Consider the following 21,404-nt stretch of genomic DNA (forward strand, 5'->3'; position numbering starts at 1 on the left):
ATCATATACCTTAGGAGCACTGGCTCTTTAGTAGTCGGTGCCAAAGAATTGCATGCTGGGGGTTCTTTTTATCTATAATATATTCCTCCTCTTCCCTTTATTTCCCTGCCTGCTGCTTATCTGAAACCTGATCCTGTACTCACTTGTGTTTACAAGCAAGGCTGAGGTGACTCAGTGATTGGAGGAGACAAGAAAAAAAGTAAAGGGCAGAAATGACATCACGAGTTAGCCTTTACTGTGGGCAAAAGACATGGCCCCCACCAGGAACAGAATTCTCATCATTTACTATATAACATTCACTGAAATCAAAACGTGGACAGTACAATACATGTGTTATGTAAGTAGATCAAGTATTTATCTACTTATATACGGTATGTGTTTTTTTCCCTGGCATAGTATGGCTGATCCTACTGCTTTAACCCTCGAGCAGTCATCAAAGTGGAACTGTAGTTAAAACGTACCCTCTGTGTCGTTGAAGAAACTTACCAAAAGGTGACACTTTTCCGATTCTCCTAGGCAAGTGTTGATAGGCTCACAGTCAATGCCATCACCCCTGAATCCTGGGTTGCACTCACAATCACTCTGTGGATGTGAAGAGAACAAAAACATTTGTAACAGTCATAACTAGGGATGGTCAATGAGATGCAAAAAAATTCAAGGTTGATGCAGGATTACATAAATTCTATAATTAAATGTATATAGCTTAAAAATGGAGCACTCACAAATAACGCAAAGGTGGAATTCAAATTGGCCATTTAAAGCTGCATGAATTTGAATACAGAAATTGCATAGTTTTGTAACAACTCAGCTCAATTTGCATATCATTGACCATTCCTAGTCATAATAGACATACTGAGACATCAGCAGTTTTAAGAAGGAAAATAAGTTAATTCTATAGGGATGATGCACTAAAATATCAGCGTAGTCAACAATAACAACATTTTATTATGCTTACTGCAATAGCCAAACCAAGTAGATGCGTTTGTTTTTTTTATAGCAAGATCTTCTTTATGCATGATTGGGTGGCTGATGTAGGGATAGTCAAGCATAATAGTCTCCACAGCATAGCTCTTTCAGTAAGAAGTTAGAACTACATTTGATTTGACGGCATCTAGGAAGGATTCTTGGCATTGTCCTTTTTAAAGGAGAACATTTTTCTAAACAGAAAACCGAACCAGGGATTGTAATTTGTAAAGAATCTGATGGCCACACAAGTTGGCTGTGTTTGCAGATTTGATCCGACCGTTCAATAATATTCTCCATCAGGTACAGTTTGTAGCATAAGGCTGACCCAAACAAACCATTTAAAGGTAAGCCAAAATGAGAGGGATATAGAGGCTAACATTTAGGCCTCTTTTCTACAAGCTGTTGAACTGTGTTCTCAGCAAGCAGTTACCAGGCCGCAGTGTGCAGTTACCAGGCAGCAGTGAGCAGTTACCAAGTAACAGCAAGCAGTTGTGATAGTTTGAGAGGCATTTCACTGCCTATCAACTGCCCGTGGAAAAGAGGCCTTATTTAATTTTAATCCATACCAGTTGCCCAGCTGTCCTGCTTATCCTTTGCCTCTAATGCTGGGAATACACGGTTAGATCCGGCTGCTCGATTAGCCGCAGGATTGACTCCCGGCGCCTCCCCGCGGCCGCCCGGATCGATTCCAACTCGTCCCCGCGGGCGCTTCCTTATCTTCCTCTCGATTTCCGCTATTGTCCGCCCGCAGGTATCGAGTGGGGAATCGATCCGCGTGGTGATCGGACATGTCGGAAAGACTCCTATTAGACCTACCGGTAATGGAGTTTCTAATTGCCATCCGGGACAATCCGAGATCCGGTCCCGCCCAGGATCTGGGGAAACATAACCCCAAGAAGATTAAAAGCCCCCGCCCTCCCTCAAACCTCAGTGCGTCTAAAAAGTACCTATGACTAGAAACACCAAGATGAAGGAGATAAAAAATCTATACACCAAATAGTGACCCCTATAATCCCTCTGTGGAATTAACTCTAAATAGCGAAAAAGGTGCGAGTCAGGAAAGGGAAGGGTACTAAGCGTTGTCCCGGATGGCAATTAGAAACTCCATTACCGGTAGGTCTAATAGGAGTCTTTCTCTAATTGCCATCCGGGACAATCCGAGAGATAGACAAGAAAGTCCTTTAAGAATCTTAAAGGCTCACCTAGGGAGGGACCACCGCCTGTAGCACCTTTCTGCCAAACGACTGGTCCTGCTGAGACAGCACATCCACTCTGTAGTGCTTGATAAAAGTTGACGTGCTCGACCATGTTGCCGCCTGGCATATCTGCTGAATGGTGGCCCCTGCTCTTTCTGCCCATGATGTGGATAATGACCTGGTCGAATGGGCTTTAATGTTGACTGGTGCTGGACAATTACTACTTTCGTATGCTAGGGAAATAGCTTGTCTCACCCATCTGGCTATAGTCTGTTTGGATGCCTGAAGACCCCTATTCTTCCCTGAAAATAGTACTAAAAGGCTGCTAGATCTACGGAATTCCCTGGATCTATTGAGGTAAATCAAAAGACACCTCCTGACATCCAAGCAGTGAAAACCCTTCACCTTTTCTCCCGAGGGATTTGAACAGAAGGATGGAAGAATAATTTCCTGAGATCTGTGAAATTCTGATGCTACCTTAGGCAGGTAGGCCGGATCTAATCTTAACCTGACATTATCTGGACATATGATCAAAAAAGGATCTTTAATGGATAATGCATGGAGATCGCTCAAACGTCTAGCCGACGTAATCGCAATTAGAAAAGCCAGTTTAAGGGTCAGAAACTTTATGTCAATATCCTCCAGAGGCTCGAAGGGAGCCTTAATGAGACTGTTCAAAACTAAAGATAAATTCCATTCTGGAAATATCTTTTGTTTAACTGGAGTCGATCTTTGTAGTGCTTTAAAGAAATTCTTTACCAATCCCTCCTGTGCTAAATGTCTGTCCAATAGGATCGACAACGCCGAACACTGGACCTTAAGAGTACTAGGAGCTAACTTCATATCAAATCCATCTTGAAGAAAATCTAAGACAGAACTGGTCAAGTGCTGCTCTTTAGAACGAACCCGACACCATGATGAGTATACTTTCCATACTTTGCGATAGATCTTCTGAGTTACTGGCTTTCTACACTTTAAAAGCGTGTCAATAACCTTCTCAGAAAGACCTTTGTCTCTCAGAATCACCCTCTCAGGATCCAGGCGGCCAGTCTGAATAACTGAGGCCTGGGATGAACCAGGGGACCCTGGATCAGTAAATCCGGACGAACGGGTAGTGGAAAGGGAGGTTCCACCGCCATCTTTAGTATAGTTGCGTACCATGGTCGCTTTGGCCATTGGGGAGCTATGAGGATTAGTTTCCCCGACTCGCCCTGAAACTTCACCAGAACCTGTGGAAGGAGGGCAATCGGGGGAAACGCATAACTCAACCTGAACCCCCAAGGGAGATTTAGGGCATCCAATCCCATAGAACCCTGGCTTTTGTGAAGGGAGAAAAACCGTTTTACCTTCGCGTTCTCCGGGGAAGCGAAAAGATCTATCTCCGGAATTCCGAATTTGTCTGTCACTAACTGGAAAGCTTCCGGATGAAGTTCCCATTCCGCTTGACTGACCTGCTGACGGCTCAAGAAGTCTGCTTCCACATTGAGGACACCCCTTATGTGAACCGCAGACAAGGACAGAATCCGAGGTTCTATCCAGCAAAAAATTTCCGACGACAGAAGCATTAGATCCCTGGATCTCGTGCCTCCTTGCTTTGATAGGTAAGCCACGGTCGTGACATTGTCCGAAAAAACCAAGACGTGATTCCCTTCTATCTGAGAGTGAAAAGATAGAAGGGCCCTTTGAACTGCCAGAAGTTCCCTGAAATTGGATGACCTTTTTCTTATCGAGCAGGGCCAACTTCCCTGGACATGATGACCCATGGAAGTCGCCCCCCAGCCCCATGAACTTGCATCCGTAAAGATTTTTATCGGATCGTACTGCCTCCAAAACCTCCCCTGATCTAGATTTTGATTCTTCAGCCACCAAGATAGACTGACCTTTACTGTCTCTGGGATGAAAATTGGGAGATCTAGAGTCTGTTGGGATTTGTCCCAATTGGCTAGTAGTAATGCCTGAAGCTCCCTGCCATGAGCTTGAGCCCAAGTGACCGCCGGAATTGCTGATGAAAATAGACCTAGCACTCGCATGATCAGACGAAGAGGGCACATCTCCCTTGTAAGCAAATTGCTTACCTCTGCTTGAATCTTTGCGATCTTCCCTGAAGGTAAGTAAATCTTTCTGTCTATAGAATTTATTTTGTACCCCAGAAAAGTAATCTCCTGAACAGGAGTCAGGGATGATTTTTCGTAATTCACTATCCATCCCACCTCTGTTAACATTCTGATTGCAATGTCCCTGTGGGATATGACTAAGTCCTTTGTCTCTGCAAAAATAAGTAGGTCGTCCAGATATGGAACAATTGATATCCCCTGGAGCCTCATTTCTTTCATGACTTCCGCTAGTACCTTCGTAAAAATTCGAGGTGCTGATGCTATTCCAAAGGGCATAGTCTGGAACTGAAAGTGCCGTATGTGGGAGTGGTCCTTTATTGCGAACCTCAAAAATCTTTGATGTGGAGGAAACATAGGAATGTGCAGATAAGCGTCTCGGAGGTCTATTGAGACGAAAAATTCCTTGCCCTGTAAGAGAGCTCTCACAGAGTAGATGCTCTCCATCCGAAACTTTTTGTACACCAGAAACGGATTGAGAGATTTTAGATTCAGGATAAACCTGAACTCCCCGCTGGTTTTCTTCACCAGAAACACGTGGGAGTAGTATCCCTGGAATTCTTCTTCCTGGGGAACTATCAAAATTACTCTTTTTTCTAAAAGTTTTTGAATCTCCACTTCCAAACCCCTGGCCTTTTCTGGGTCTCTTGGAATCGGGTTCAAAAACCTCCTTTGAGGGGGAAGACTGGAAAACTGAAGACGATAGCCCTGCTTTATAATTCGTAACACAAAAGGATCGGGATTCAATTTCTCCCACTCTAACCGAAAATAAATCAGTCTTCCCCCCACCGGTAAAAAGTCATTTATTGCTTTTGGGGGGTTCAGTCTTACCAAGAGTGAATCCCCCTCTGCCTCTCCCCTTCGGAAAGGACCATTTTCTCTGCACATTCTTATTTTTTGATTGCTCCACCGTTTGTTTGTTGGGAACCAAAGGTCTCTTCCCCCTAAACGTCTTCCTCTTATTTGGGAACTGTTTGCCTTTTTCTGCTGAGCGAGACAAAACCTCATCTAACCCTGATCCGAACAAAAGGTTTCCCTCAAAAGGAATAGAACAAAGTCTATTCTTTGATGTCTGGTCCCCTTCCCAGGCTTTCAGCCATATAGCCCTTCTGGCCGAGTTGACAAGCGCTGTAGTACGCGCTGAAACCCGAATGAGTTCAGTAACCGCATCCGCTAAAAACGCGACTGCCCTAAGGACAACCGGCAGCGAAGCTGCATAATCCTTAAGTGGAACACCCTTAGAAATTTGATCGATGAGATTATCCATCCAAATTCTAAGGTTCCTGGCAATACAGGTGGCTGAAATACCTGGGATGAAACCAAACGCTGCTGACTCCCAGGCTTTTTTAAGAAGGGAATCAACCTTTTTGTCCATCACGTCCTTAAGAACTCCTGCGTCTTCAAAAGACAGGTCGGAGTCCTTGGAATATTTGGACAAGGAGGCATCCAACTTTGGACACTTTGTCCATTTATCAATATCTGTTTGTTCAAAAGGGTATTTTCTCTTTGCAGATTTGGGAATAAATAGAGGCCTCTCAGGATTCTGCCATTGGGAGGTAATAATTTCCTGGAGAGTTTTATGTATGGGAAAAACTCTGCCTTTAGTCTGTCCCAAACCCGAATAGACTTGATCCTGAGGGGTTAAATCTGGAACAGATTCCTTAATCTGTTCCGTAGTGTAGACAGCCTTAAGCAGCTCAGAAGATTCATCGGGAGTGAACAAGAACCTTGGAGTCTTAATAGTCTCCTCCTTATCTGAATCCTCTGACTGAAACTGTTCCCTTTCCTCCTGAGAAATAGAAACCCCCTCCTCCTCCTCCTCTGCCTCAACATCCTCCTCCTCGCCCCCCAAAATATCCAAGGCGGAAGGTTGGGAAAATAAATCTGAAGAGGACCCTGGAAGGGGCTCACTAGCAGGGGGGACGAATGATTCTTTAAATTTGTCCAATGTTTCCTGCATATTCTTATTTACAGCTTCCATAACACCCTTTAGTATATCCGTGGAATGAGAAGCTACAATGGCATCAGTACATCCCTGACATAAGTTCCTAGGGGCATCTAATGCAATCTTACTGCTACATAAGCCACATCTTTTATAAGTCTTGGTCTGAGCAGAAGATTTTGGATCAGTCTTTGTCTAAAAAGAAACAAGCAAAGACAAAAAGACCTGAAAATGCCATCATTCATAAAACACATGGTATGAAAAGTAAGCCTCATCCTCCACTGGAGGCTTACCCCACTTGTACCCGATGGCTGCACCTGCGATGAGGGTTTAGGAGCAGGACCCGCAGAATCTGACTCCCGCTGTGGCTGCTGCTGCGGCTGCTCTCCCTTCTGCTGAGACATCCTTCCACGCTTCCACGCTGCGGAAGATTGCAGGTGCAATGGAGACGCCAGGAGTCTGCTTGAATGCTTCCTGGGTCTCACGGCCCGCCCACTTCCGGCCCCCGTACTACCTCACTTCCGGGGGCCGATCAGAGCGCGGATGCGCCTTGCAGAGCCGGCCTCTGAGAAGGGACGAGCGGTGTAACGGCCATACACCACACGGAAGCCGTTACCCGCCGCGTGTGGAGGTCTGCAGCCGGCGTCCCCTCTGTTCCGCCCAAGCTGCCTCACCTCCCGTCATGAACTCACCCTGCGGTGAGTAGATAAAAAATAATGCACACGGAGCTTGCCTTCCTGGGTGTTTCCATCACGGAAACACAGATAAACTGAGGTTTGAGGGAGGGCGGGGGCTTTTAATCTTCTTGGGGTTATGTTTCCCCAGATCCTGGGCGGGACCGGATCTCGGATTGTCCCGGATGGCAATTAGAGAAATTATCAATCGAGCCATCACCGGCTTGATTGATAAGAATTATCGACCCGTGTATGCCCAAGCATAATGCTTTTAGCCACAGACGCTAAAGCATGCAGCAGATCAGGTGTTTCTGACACCAATCTGACAAGATTAGCAGCATGCTTGTTTCAGATGCGCGATTCAAACACTGCTGCTATTGTAATGTTTAGAATTTACTGGTATATTTTAGTGACCAATCAAGCCTGAAACAAAATAATTTTGCATTGATCCAGCATTAAGTGAGTTCCAACACCATCTGCTGGTCTACACAAAGGGACTGTGATGTTGGTGAATTCCTTGTGAGCAATGTCACTTTCTTTTGAAAAAAAAAAAAAAGGGTTGTTTCAATTACCTTGACATCCTGCCTATGTTACAACTCAGCACCCAAGGCTGAGACGCCAAAGTGCGCCCCTCCATCCCTCCCCCCCAGCCGTCACACACTGATTGCTATTAGACTAAGAGGCACCCCAGGGCCCCCAACACCTTAATCTCTAGTTATCTGGCTTGTAGTCACTTCCATGTATCTTCTTTTCTTATTTCTTTCTGCTTTAAACACAATTAGGAATGACAGCTGAATTAATTCTGCGCCCCCTCCTACACTGCGCCCTGAGGCTGGAGCCTCTCCAGCCTGTGCCTCGGCCCTGTTACAACTGCACTAAGAGTACCTTTCCTGACCTCACCTTGATTACAATTACATACTTTTTTCTCACAGATTAGTACTTTGCTCCACTTTACTTCGGCTAATTAACTGCTGCCAAACATGCAGACCAAAGAATTGTCATCTTGGAGCCTGAGACAGAAATCCAAGCAACCAACTGTGTTGACTAGAGATGGACAATAAGATGCAAATAATTCTGGCCTACATGCAAATGTCGTGCAGTTTAGAATTGGGCCAATCAAGTGCACTTTCTGCTGAATAGGACTGGCCCAGAGTTAAGTCGTATATACATTTGCATAACATTTTCATGCAAGTCAGAATAATTAGCATCTCATTGAGAACCTGTAGGTACTCTTTAGCATTGTGCCCCAGGGAGCCCAGACCTGCCACTGGTGGGGCAGAGAGGTCAAGCTAACTCTTCACAGCTATCAGTTAATCTACCCTTTTAGGTAACTATCATGGTGGAATATCAAAAACAAACAGATTTATTTAGACATGATGATTGGATACAAAAGTTGAGTTATGGGGCTATTAAAATAGAGGATGGCAATAGATTTGTAAATAAAGACTGAGTATGCCCAGTGAGCTACATTTGTACCACATTTGGTCTATACATTCATTCACACATAAAAAGGTACAACTACTTGAAGTAATGCCAGCATGGGAAAATGAAAGACAAAATTATATTTTATATTTCTATTTTGTTTTCTTCTTCTAATAGATGAATCTTCTTCTTAGGTAGATATGATGGTACATTACATAGTTAATATTGGCATAACACATAAGTTTACTCATACTTGCTTACCTGACCAGGTCCAATATACACACACGTAGCATTGGCATGGCACCCTCCTTTATTAGACAGCAGACAGTTATTGATCTCTGTGCAGTCCACTCCATCTCCCGTCCATCCTGTCCGGCACACGCACTTGTGGCTTCCTGCTCCCATTGGAATGCACTCAGCCTGCCATACATGATTATTGGCACAGCACACATTACAGACATTCTATTACACCAATAAAAGCATTCATGTCAGTAAGAGAGACATTTTGCCTTTTTTTTTCAATTTGTACCTCTAAAAGTAACTAGTAAAAATGTAATAAGTAGAAAATAATGACAAATTGTGAGGATCACTCAAGGTTGGGCAGTTAACCAATGTATGATGACAGGAGAGGTAAGAAGAGGTATACATGTATGCATATACTGCACTGTAGCTAAGCAAATGCATTGAATTCTAAACAAAAACATGCACATGCAAATATTTTAAAAGCAATAGGTTTCAAAAGAAAAGGAACAGTATGGGAATAAACTCACATTTGCATTGCAGAGCTTTTTACCAGCAGCAAGGCAAGGATTTGTTTCAGTACAGTGGTAGCCATCACCTTCATATCCTGGTTTACACACACAGCTAAAACAAACACAGATTAACATTAACATTTCAAAATCACAACTGAGGCCCTTTGGAGTCATAGTATCCAACTTGTAGATCCAAGCTGACTGCCTGCATGAACTTGTGCACTAATCTACTGCTTCAGTTTATTATGGATTTGTTCCATGTAATGCATGCATCTCGAGGATAACTTTTATGTATTCCTACCAAATCAGGATTTTTATTCCAACACTTTATTTAGTGAATTTTTTTTCATCAGTGGACCTTTTTGACTTTTTTCCGGGATCCTCTTTTTTTTTTTTTTTTTTTTTTTTTTTACATATCTAATGTGCTCACTGCAGTGAGTTGGAGAGAGTGCTGTGATTGTGGTTGCATGTGTTTTAAGGGGACAGGTGCTATTTCAGTTTAAGGTCAGATTGGTACCATTGATTTTTATTGTAATACAATAAAATTGGTTTACATTTTCTCTAGCGCTGTGGACATTTCATATAATTAATCTTTTGGTATTTAGGGTGTTGGAGGAACATCTAGTCCACTGGAGCAGTTGATATTTAAAGTGGCGCGGTTTCTCCACTACATATACAGATTAACATTAGTCATCCAAAGGTCAACTACCGAATATACTCGAACATTTACAGTACAAAGTTCGCCCACAAAAGAAAAAAATGGCATTAAAAATAGAATCTTGGCGTCTAGAGAGATAATATATAGACTGGCTGTGAGAGAGTGCTGCAGACACATTACGGCAGTGAGATGAGGATGTATGGCAGAGGATATAGTGGTGTGGACAGTAGATATGTGCTAGTTGCTTGGTAGGTGCATTGTCTATTAGGGTGGAGTGATGTACTCCATAGTCCATACTGTGATAGAGGCATTATAGCAGGGGCACCATAATGAGAGCTATAAAAGGAAGCACTATAAAAGAGGAACACTACAAATTAGGAACAGTAATGGTTTCAGCGGGAAAAGGCAATATAATGAGAGGACCAGCACATCAGAGACAAAGCAAATGGGGAAGGAGACAAAGGGAAGCGAAAAGTGCACATTGTAATAGACGGTATTATGCGGGCAAAGCCCAATAGGAAAGGTCTCATCTTGCTTTCTGGTTTATCAAGCATGCATGTATGTATGCTTAATAAAGCAAGGGTGACCTCCCCACTGCAAAACGCATTGCAGTAAAAACCCTTGCAGGTAACTCCGTTCTGTCCACTCCCTGTCATTCTAACCTTCACACATTGCCACGGACACCCACACGTACCAGCAGGGCACTCTTGAACTCACCTCTTAGCGTATCTGCACCATGTAGACTCTGCAACCACCTGGAACAATGATCACCGTCCAGGACCCACTGTTCGCAAGTCTGGTCTCTGACCAAGAGGGACAAAAGTCTGACCGCTGGTAAACCCGTACGGGTCCTTCCAGCTTCCACAGCTAGGTGAGACCTTTTCCTATTGGACTTTGCCACCATTACAGGAGCAACCTAACGGGGGTGGGGAGATGATGGATAATGGGGTATGATAATGAAAAAGGCATAGGAGGATTACTATAATTATAACTGATAGAACAAAAAATGCTCATGAAATCCTTTACAAAATGCTTATTAAAACGCTAGCGATTGCGATATCGATTTGCGCTTTGTAGTGGGTTCCAGGCCGTACAGCCATCTGCAGCCCAGTCTGCATCTTTTTTGTACATACTACCAAAGTGACTGGTGTTTATTATTAAGGTAAATACTAGGTCAATGCAGAGATAATTTATAGCTACAAAGGTATAGGGGTCTCTAATGTCAAGCCATTAAAAAAAATTATAAATGACAACATTATCCTTCACCGGTGTTATTTTGATATTAAGAATAACATTGAAAGCCTCAAGGTGGCGTCTATTCGTTTTACATTGCCTTTGCTGATATTGCTTGTTTAAGTTTCGATGATTATTGATGCTTCTTCTGTAGAGTACTGTGATGTACCTAGGTATGACTTTGCTGTATTCACACTCAGCATGAGCATGGCAGTACTTTACTAATGGTCCACATGGCATGGTCTTCGTATCACAGAACTTCCCAGTATAACCAGTCGTGCAAGTGCCAGGCAAGCAGCTTCCATCACTTTCTACATGATTATCACACCTTCCATGGAGACATCGGCATTCTAAATCCAAGGGAGATTAGCTTGCATTAATAAGCAGATATTTTTGTTATATATGTGATTGCGTCAAACAAAATCAGCTAAACTGATTAAAGCTGATCATACCCAATAAATGAAAATCAAACAATACTGCACATACTGAAAGAGCCTTTGACCCTTGGCATGCATGTTATAGTTAATCTTCCTAGCGTTAAGGGCAAGCCTGACTCATCCATAAAAACTAGCTAGGAAGAGTATGGATGAGTCAGGCTAGTCCAGCAATTACCAATACTCACCTGGGGTGCCACTGGCATGCGGGATCCCTCGCTGGCAACTCGCAGCCTCCCTCTGAGCACGTTCTCAACATCCTCTCTGCCATTCCCGGCAGCGATCTCCATCCATTCTTTTATGTTCATCACTTCCTTCATTTTAAGTTTTTACTGTTCATGGCCTCTTCCGATTGACACATTCATTGAAGAATGCATAAAATAAAAAGCTGCACTCTCTTAAGGTGGCCACTAACTGTCCAATTTCTAGCGAAAAATCGTTCGAGCAATCAGAAATTCTGATCGGACGAAAAATCGTTCACTACACCATCAACTAACCAATCTTTGCTTCCTATCTATCATGACCACCAAGAAAATCCAAATTTTCTTTCGACGAAAATTCATTCGGGCGACATTTTTTTTTCACTCGTTCATAATCGATTGTGTCCACTGATGGAGATTATTTACAACCAATCTGATCAGAATTTCTGATCGCTCAAACGATTTTTCGCTAGAAATTGGACAGTTAGTGGCCACCTTTAGACTTCCCAACCACAATTGTTGTACAATCTATAAAGAAACCTTGCTTCAGGGTACCACTCACCGGACAGAGAGGTCAATTAAGACCATTCAGTGCATTCAGGGTGTACGGCCCCCTGTCGCCCCTTCATTGAAGAATGCCAGAGCTAAAATCTATGAACTATTGACCCCTTTTATCTCTTTCTTGCTCTCAGAAGCCATTTACTGCTAGGAAAGGGTTTTATGGCTATAATTCCTTGTCAGGGAGGGTTACGCTATAGAAACGGTCACTTGCATACTGGAGTTTTAACTCTTTCAGATAGAGAAAGAAAAAAAGGAACACAGCATAGTTATTTGTGTACTTGGCACTGTACATACATATGTCTATCTCATCATGTCACCTTGGATGTCCTTTAAAAAATGTGTACCTCTTTTAGCACAAAAATCCTGCAGAAATTGAACACCGGGGAGGTTAAAGAGGTCTTATGTGCAGCTCTACTCGTCTAATTATTGCTCAGAGATTTCACGCATCTTACAAAAAAATTAAAACTTTCCTAACATGCAAAAGTTATTAGCAGCTATTACCCCTGACGACATCATCAAACAAAAACACCAGAGTGCAAATGATTTAAGAAGAATGTATACGTCATTCATTGCGATATTTTTCTTTGGCTGTTTGAGGTGTGTCTTTAAATGTTGGACAAGTGACTTGAACAATGCCATTTTTCTGGCTGGTGGTACAATCTTTCATCCGGCAATCTGGTAAAATTGCTGAAATTAATGACTTGTCATTACATTTCCATCTTTTGCATATGGCGATCATAAGGTCGGTCAGTATTCTACTGAATTGCCATACTTTGATGGGTGAAGCACATTTCCTTAAAGGGAACCTAAACTGAGAGGGTATGGATGTTTCCTTCTAAACAATACCAGTTGCTTGTCAGTCCTGCTGATCTCTTTGGCTGCAGTAGTGGCTGAATCTCACACCTGAAACAAGCATGCAGCTAATCCAGTCTGACTTCAGTCAGAGCACCTGATCTGCATGCTTGTTGAGGGGCTGTGGCTAAATGTATTAGAGGCACAGGATCAGCAGGAGAGTCAGGCGTGGTATTATTTTAAAAGGAAAAATCCACATCCTTCTCAGTTTAGGTTCCCTTTAAGCCCAGTGCAAAATGCACCGCTACTGAACATGCAAATTATCTCTGTGTCCCTGTAAGCCAGGCTAGCATCCAGAACCCCTTGTGTATAGCAAGCCTATAGATTTAAATTTTACAGAGCCGCATCAACCCCACATGCAGACAGTCTGTTTCGGACTTTTGGTCCTCATCAGTGCATGGCAGGGATTGATATGGCTCTATGGGATAGGGCTTGGACCCGTACAACACAGTACCCAAGTAAACTAAGCATTGCTTTATAGTAGGAGGGCTTTTCAGTCTCTTTTAGTTCCCTATACTCTCCTTGTGGGTCACCCCAAGCTGCTTGGTTACTGCAAAATAAACTCAAAATCATAGGATATTTCCTCATTACTTATAAGTTATTTGCTTTTAGATCAGATACTTGAGTTTTGTGGCTGATGCCAGGAGATGAAAACACCAATTTGTTTTTCTATATTGCTCTATAAAACTCCCACTAGGATATTTTGGCTTTTGGCGTCCTAAGCCTACCCAATAGACGTTATCAGAAGAGAACCGCACTCTTCTACCAGGTTGGCATTTCATTATATTTTCAATTACGGAGCACAGATCTTACTGTTATCACATCGTGGTCCATACATGGTGCTGTCCAGACAGCGGCGACAGTCAGATCCAGTGAATGCTTCATCACAAATACACGTTCCATTCCCCTCCATGCCATCCATGCACTGAAACATGGGAGTTAAAGTAATACAGAATTTAAAGTCTCTATTGTTGGCCACAAACTGGCAGATGTTTCAGGTCAACAGATTTTGATAACAATGCAGATGATCACTGAAATAAATGTGAAAATAAATGTGAGGTGAAGTCAACCTCGTATCTGCTGGCCACTGAGCAACTTTCCAGTGCAATTTAATGCAGCCAGCCAATTGGAAACGTTTATAGCCTCACATGTCAGAATATGGACATGCGGCTACCTGCAGCAAGTAAAAAGCATAATGTCTTCCCGACCATGGCCGCGGCCCGCTCAAGTGTGGCTCAATGCAACAAATGACTCTCCACTGCCAGTGCCCAGCACTAACAAACACCTGGCCGGTGCATGGGAGAAGCTGACAGGTGGTGAAGAAGATCAACAAGGCTGCCAGGCAACTGGCAATGTTTACAAGGAAATAAATATGACAGTCTCCATATCACTCTCACCTCAGGTTCCCTTTAAACATGCTCTCATATGCAGCAAAGTTTGTTCTCAGCATTTTTTTTAAATAGAAATAGATGGCAGTCTTTACAGATCTCTCACTTCAAGATTCCTTTGGGCCTTGTTCACATGATGAGTGCTGCACAATATACAGTATACCGGTATGCACTTACCTGTCCATTCCCAGTGCATGGGTAAATAAATCCACCTGGGCAGGGCTTGCAATCAGGACCATAGAAACCTTTGCAACACTTGGGCACCTATATATAACAGTGAGTGAAACATAAAAGGGAACATGTCATACATCAGTGGTCTGGCCAATACAATGAACACATTGCCATTGTGGCATAAAAAAATAAGTGTTAAGCCAGTAGTGTTCCATATCAGTGAACATTCTGAGAACAGAACTACCATGTTTCCCCTAAAGTAAGACATCCCCTGAGTATAAGACCTAGCAGGAATTTCAAGAATGCTTGAAATGTAAGACATCACACGAATTTAAGCCCTAGCTAGAAGCCCACATGGCACCAGCAAGTCACGCTGAATACAAAGCCTGGATACAGCAGAGCAGCAGTATAATGTGAGTTCTACAGTCCTGTATATGTGTGTCAGGCAATTTGTGTTTTTGTTGGAGCCATCCCTCCTCATCTGTCGTGATAAGCATCAGCAGCACTTCACCTCTTCCCAGGACACACACACAGCTTATCCTATGCTCTGGGGAGCCTGACAGAGTTCTCTGCCTGCAAGAAATACACTCTCACATGATCATCAGAATCAATTTCTTGAAAGTGACAGCCAATATCTGCAAACCACAAGCTCTTTGCATGTTGCACGTGTTTCAGCATAGCATACAGTATTTACATTTTGTATAGGAAAACTAAGACATCCTCTGAAAATAAGCCCTAGCACATCTTTTAGAGCAAGAATTAATATAAGACAGTGTCTTATTTTCGGGGAAACACGGTAGTTAGTGTTGATGGATACTGGTATATTTTTGTTGGTGAACACAGAGTAGCACACTTACTGGAACAGTGGTGTTGCAGTATCTAGCACAGCCAATCCTAGGATAGTCACTCCCCATAACAGTATATCTGAAGGGACACATCTGTGTGAAGAGTGTCTGGAATGACAGGAAGGATACCCTGCATCAGTTCACAATCTGAATACTTATCATGCACATTTAGTATGTAGATGAAGAGTAGCAAGGTATATTCTTACTGAGGGTGTAGACCCTTCAGGACATTTGCTGGTTAGGACTAGAGTTGGGCCGAACGGTTCGCCGGCGAACCTGGTTCGCGCGAACCTAGGTGGTTCGCGTGCGGGTACCGCACGCGAACTTTATTGCGGAAAAGTTCGCCCCATTGCGGTTCGCCCCATAATGCACTGAGGGTCAACTTTGACCCTCTACATCACAGTCAGCAGGCCCAGTGTAGCCAATTAGGCTACACTAGCCCCTGGAGCCCCACCCCCCCTTATATAGGCAGGCAGCGGCGGCCGTGGCCACTCGTGTGCCTGCATTAGTTAGAGTAGGGCGAGCTACTGCAGTCTCTCATAGGGAAAGATTAGTTAGCCTTAGCTTGTCCCTGGCTGCATACCTGTTCATTGATCCTGCCACTGCATACCTGTTCATTGATCCTGCCACTGCATACCTGTTCATTGATCCTGCCACTGCATACCTGTTCAGTGATCCTGCCACTGCATACCTGTTCATTGATCCTGCCACTGCATACCTGTTCATTGATCCTGCCACTGCATACCTGTTCATTGATCCTGCCACTGCATACCTGTTCATTGATCCTGCCACTGCATACCTGTTCATTGATCCTGCCACTGCATACCTGTTCATTGATCCTGCCACTGCATACCTGTTCAGTGATCCTGCCACTGCATACCTGTTCATTGATCCTGCCACTGCATACCTGTTCATTGATCCTGCCACTGCATACCTGTTCATTGATCCTGCCACTGCATACCTGTTCAGTGATCCTGCCACTGCATACCTGTTCATTGATCCTGCCACTGCATACCTGTTCTGTGAACCCACCACTGCATACCTGTTCTGTTCAGTGGAGTTTGGTGTGTCAGTGTGAAGCAGTACCTTAATTACACTCCCTGATTGATGTATACACATGCAAGATGTTTTAAAGCACTTTAGGCCTGTCATTTAGCATTCAATGTGATTTCTGCCCTTAAAACGCTGCTTTGCGTCAAATCCAGATTTTTCCCGGTGACTTTTGGCGTGTATCCCACTCCGCCATGCCCCCCTCCAGGTGTTAGACCCCTTGAAACATCTTTTCCATCACTTTTGTGGCCAGCATAATTTTTTTTTTTTTCAAAGTTCGCATCCCCATTGAAGTCTATTGCGGTTCGCGAACTTTAACGCGAACCGAACCTTCCGCGAAAGTTCGCGAACCCGGTTCGCGAACCTAAAATCGGAGGTTCGGCCCAACTCTAGTTAGGACCATAGTACAGGAGGTGCACGATCCCTAGGGCAAAGAAACATGGGATTATTCATCTGGAGGGCAGTAACCATACTTCACCTGACATGAAAAAAATTAGGAAACTGCCTTTGTTGACTTTCTTTCGAAAATGTTAGCTGGGTAAGTGTAGTGCTGATCCACTGGCTACAGTATTTTACAAGTTCCTCATATGGGATAGCCATGCTGTAGGTAAGTGGTTAAAGCTAGGCAAGCATTCGTAGGTACTAAAAATGTCCTACAGTAAAAAATACTGTTTTCTAATCTCTGATGCTGAGACATGGTACCATGCAGCTCCGGACTTCTGTCAAGGAAGCAGCAGAGGCAGACATAAACCATTAGTGTCTACAGCAGCTGTCAGATGTCACATCAGTTGTGTAGGTAATTCCCAGGATTTCCAAAAATCAAAATGGCAGCCCTCATTAAACAGAGGCATTAGAATCCTTGGCACTGCCAGCAAGGTGAGAGGACACTGAGCAGTGTTAAAACACCGTTATTTGGAAAGCTACAATATGGCAGAGGAGGTGTAAAGTGAAAAAATGCTTGACCCCTCCTCTGTAAATCCCCTGCCACAACACATCTGTTACTCCCCAGCCTTTGATATCTTTAAAGGGAACCAGAGAGGAATTCATTGTAAAAATAGAAAAAGATTTCATACATACCTGGGGCTTCTTCCAGCCCCATAAGCCTGGATCGCTCCCACGCCGCCATCCTCCGCTTCCTGGATACGCCGGTACCGGGCCCGTCACTTCCGGCGGACGCGACCAATTGCCCGCATCACAGGGGCTCCCTCCATACCTGTACGCATGCAGCTGCGCAGTATGCAGCCACACGCGTAACTGTATGGAGGGAGCCCCCTGTGATGCGGAGAATTGGCCGCGTCCGCCCGCCGACTGGTGGTAATGACAGGACCCGGTATCAGCGGCTCCAGGCAGCGGAGGACGGCGGCGTGGGAGCGATCCGTGTGTATGGGGCTGGAGGAAGCCCCAGGTATGTATAATTGATCCTCTCTGGTTCCCTTTAAACCTGCCCTCAAAACTCACTTTTTCCTCAAATGTAAGCTCTACCTTAGGTCAGCTCCCCTTTGACCTCTGCCAGGTTGTACTTCCTACCAGATAACCTAAAACACACTGCCTCTAGGTGTGAATATTGTATACTACCCCACCTCTTGCCCCCCCCCCCCCCAATATTCCCTTAGATTGCAAGCTCACAAGGGCAGGGCTCTCTAACCCTTTTGTGTCTTGAAATTTGTTACATATTTATTCATATTACTTTTGTCACTGTAATTACCAATTCTGTATTTTGTACCAACTCTGTACTTCGTATATTGGTTTATACCATTGTCTCTATTATTATGTATCCCATGTACTTTGTACAGCACTACGGAACATGTTGACACTTTATAAATTAATAATAATAAAGGAAATAAATATGGCCGCCTCCATATCCCTCTCCGGTCAGTTGTCCTTTAAACATTTGAATGGACACACAGTACTAAAGAAGGTTTATGTACTTACAAGTTTCAGCTTATAACTTTTCTCATCACATCTGTGTGGTAGAATGGGCATTATAGAAGGTGGGATTAGAACGCCATCCAGAGTGTAGATCCGGCCATTCTTAGCAGCAACATCCGCTTCTTCTACCTCTTCTCCATTCACAAGAATTTGTCCCTTTTACAGAAAGATGAAGTTGGCTCAGATGGACACGTAGATAAAATCACATGTATACTAATGTAATATTTGCTACGCTGATGAAAATTCCTCAAACTGCTATGATAAATGCACCTATAGGAGGATATATAGGAGATATATATATATATATATATATATATATATATATATATATATATATATATATATATATATATATATATATGTATACACACACACACAGTGTTACTATACACATCCGGTACTGACTGGTTTCTGAAAATGGTGCTTAAAATAATAATTGTGCTGCTTTGGACTATGTGCTATACATCAGAGAGTAGGCCAGATCAAATTTACATCATCAAACAAAAGTTAGTTTTAAAGAGGAGATGAAAATCAATAGGGATTCTTCGCCTACAGAAAATTTGCCCACACAATACAAACCAGTACCTCTTTTGCTAAGAAAAATTGTAGGAGGCGCACAAAATATATCTTAACTTTAAATCATGAGGTATAGGAGTAATTAGATCTTACCTCCAACAATGCACAAACCACATTAGGTAGAAATAATTTTAATGATGCACAAAAAAGATAACGCATTTCAGGGGGACAAGTCCGCTCCCTCAGGTTAAATAAAAAAGCCTAAATCAGTAACAGTCACAAGTATGGGTGCTTCTTTTAGTAAAAGAGTCGCCCACACTCGCGACATCTCTTTTAGGAAAAGAGTCGCCCACACTCGCGACACCTCTTTTAGGAAAAGAGTCGCCCACACTCGCGACACCTCTTTTAGGAAAAGAGTCGCCCACACTAGCGACACCTCTTTTAGGAAAAGAGTCGCCCACACTCGCGACACCTCTTTTAGGAAAAGAGTCGCCCACACTCGCGACACCTCTTTTAGGAAAAGAGGCGCCCACACTCGCGACACCTCTTTTAGGAAAAGAGGCGCCCACACTCGCGACACCTCTTTTAGGAAAAGAGTCGCCCACACTCGCGACACCTCTTTTAGGAAAAGAGGCGCCCACACTCGCGACACCTCTTTTAGGAAAAGAGGCGCCCACACTCGCGACACCTCTTTTAGGAAAAGAGGCGCCCACACTCTCGACTGCTACTGACTTAGGTACTTTTTATTGACCTAAGGGAGCGGCCCAGTACCCGTGAAACGCGTTGTGTTTATTGTGCATCATTAAAATTATTTCTACCCATGTGGTTTGTTCATTGTTGGAGGTAAGATCTAATTACTCCTTTACCTCATAATTTAAAGTTAAGATACATTTTGGGCACTTCCTACAAGTTTTCTTAGTTATAGTCCAACACTTCGAGGTAGTATATTGTACACTACATGTCCAAAATCTAAGGAGAGCGACCGACCAGCACCTGCCTTGCGGATCTGGGATCCTGAACCGGAACGGGTAATTTCCCATAGGCTCTGTTGCTGGTTGCAGGAGTGCGACCCACCTTTGTGAGTTTATTCCACTACTCTATTCTTACCAACTTTACCGCAGTGAATACAGCAGACACTGCCAGGGACTAGCAGAGCGGTACAGTATATCTGTACTACATGGATATGTTGTGATCCGGCCCTGTGGTTTTTAAGGGTTAAAATACACCATAGAACTTACAGAGGCACTGAAGTGACATAGTAGAGTATATTGGTATGTAGCCCCACCCTCACAGTGATGTTTATCCTAAACTCTTTAGCTATGCAGAATTCTTCTCTTAAAGCTTTCTGGGAGACCAGGCATTATTCACTGGCTTCAAAACTCTCAGAAAACAAACATTCCACATAGATCACCTGACAAGACTAAAGATGTTGCACCGGTGATACATTTCAGAAGGTAAATCTGGGTGAGGACATTTTTTACAATGGGCAAATACTGACTAAATAAAAAAAAAAAGCAATTTTATTCATTACATTATTTTCACTACAGAACTTTAAAGAGTAGTTGCTAAAGGATAAGTCTAGAATAGCAAAACTCCACTACTTACAATACTTGTGGTGTTGAACTGAATCATCTGATTTGCCATACTCATAATCTGGGTGGATGATATAATGTTTGCTACATCCAGCTGTAGAAAGTCAAAGAGAAAATGAAACCTTTATTCAAAGCATTGTGAAGCAGAAATGTTTACTTTCATGTGTATCAATATTGACTCAATATTACCCACTGTAGTGAATTGAGCTGTGCATGGTTGTGTAAATGTTTAGTAATTGTGGCATTGAGCTACTGCATTTTAATGGGCACAGAGCCATGTAAATCACTGCAACAGAAGCTAAATGGACAAGCAGTAATGAAAATATACAGTATCATCTCTTTATGGGGAATACTGAAGACAACATTTTTTTTCATTTTAAGGGACACCTAAAGCGAGAGGGATATGGAGGCTGCCATACTGCTGATCTTTAATGCATCAGTAGTGTCTGAATCACACACACACATGCATGAGGCTAAACTAGTCAGACTTCAGTCAAAAAACCTGATCTGCATGCTTGTTCAGGGTCTATCCAGGGCTGGCCCTAAACTTTTTGCCGCCTGAGCCAAAATGTAAAACAATCGCCACCCCCAGTGGGTCGGACCTCCCCTCCCTTGCCTGGGTCCCCCGATCTGCGCTCCCCTCCAGCTGTAAATAGTTGAATAGCAGCGTATAGATTAAGAGGCAACGGGTGGGGATCACTCACCTTTTCCGTGTTCCAAAGTGCGCTCCACTGACGTCACTTCCTGCAACGCCGTCCACTTACAATACAGTGGGCGGCATTGCAGGAAGTGACGTCAGTGGAGCGCTCGCTGGAACGCGGAAAAGGTGAGTGATCCCCGCCCGTTGCCTCTTAATCTATACACTGGTACCTATTACTGGTACCTATAACTATTTACAGCTGGAGGGGAGCG

General features: G+C 43.5%; 1 protein-coding gene across 2 annotated transcripts in view; it reads right to left on the minus strand.

Annotated features, from left to right (window-relative positions):
• The window catches only part of STAB2 (stabilin 2), a 215,994-nt gene that overhangs the window by 127,688 nt on the left and 66,902 nt on the right, over positions 1-21,404 (minus strand). Inside the window, exons 17-27 of one of the 2 annotated variants that reach the window (XM_068276927.1) lie at positions 20,506-20,586; positions 18,388-18,540; positions 16,848-16,879; positions 15,612-15,642; positions 15,418-15,513; positions 14,567-14,653; positions 13,815-13,926; positions 11,124-11,304; positions 9,082-9,175; positions 8,573-8,731; positions 487-582 (exon numbers count right to left, since the gene is read on the minus strand). In XM_068276927.1, coding sequence (XP_068133028.1) covers positions 487-582; positions 8,573-8,731; positions 9,082-9,175; positions 11,124-11,304; positions 13,815-13,926; positions 14,567-14,653; positions 15,418-15,513; positions 15,612-15,642; positions 16,848-16,879; positions 18,388-18,540; positions 20,506-20,586 — 1,122 coding nt within the window. The remainder of the gene's footprint in view (positions 1-486; positions 583-8,572; positions 8,732-9,081; positions 9,176-11,123; positions 11,305-13,814; positions 13,927-14,566; positions 14,654-15,417; positions 15,514-15,611; positions 15,643-16,847; positions 16,880-18,387; positions 18,541-20,505; positions 20,587-21,404) is intronic. The other variant, XM_068276928.1, reaches the window with a different exon arrangement.

The sequence above is a fragment of the Hyperolius riggenbachi genome, chromosome 3, assembly GCF_040937935.1.
Source record: "Hyperolius riggenbachi isolate aHypRig1 chromosome 3, aHypRig1.pri, whole genome shotgun sequence".
Lineage (NCBI taxonomy): Eukaryota > Metazoa > Chordata > Amphibia > Anura > Hyperoliidae > Hyperolius > Hyperolius riggenbachi.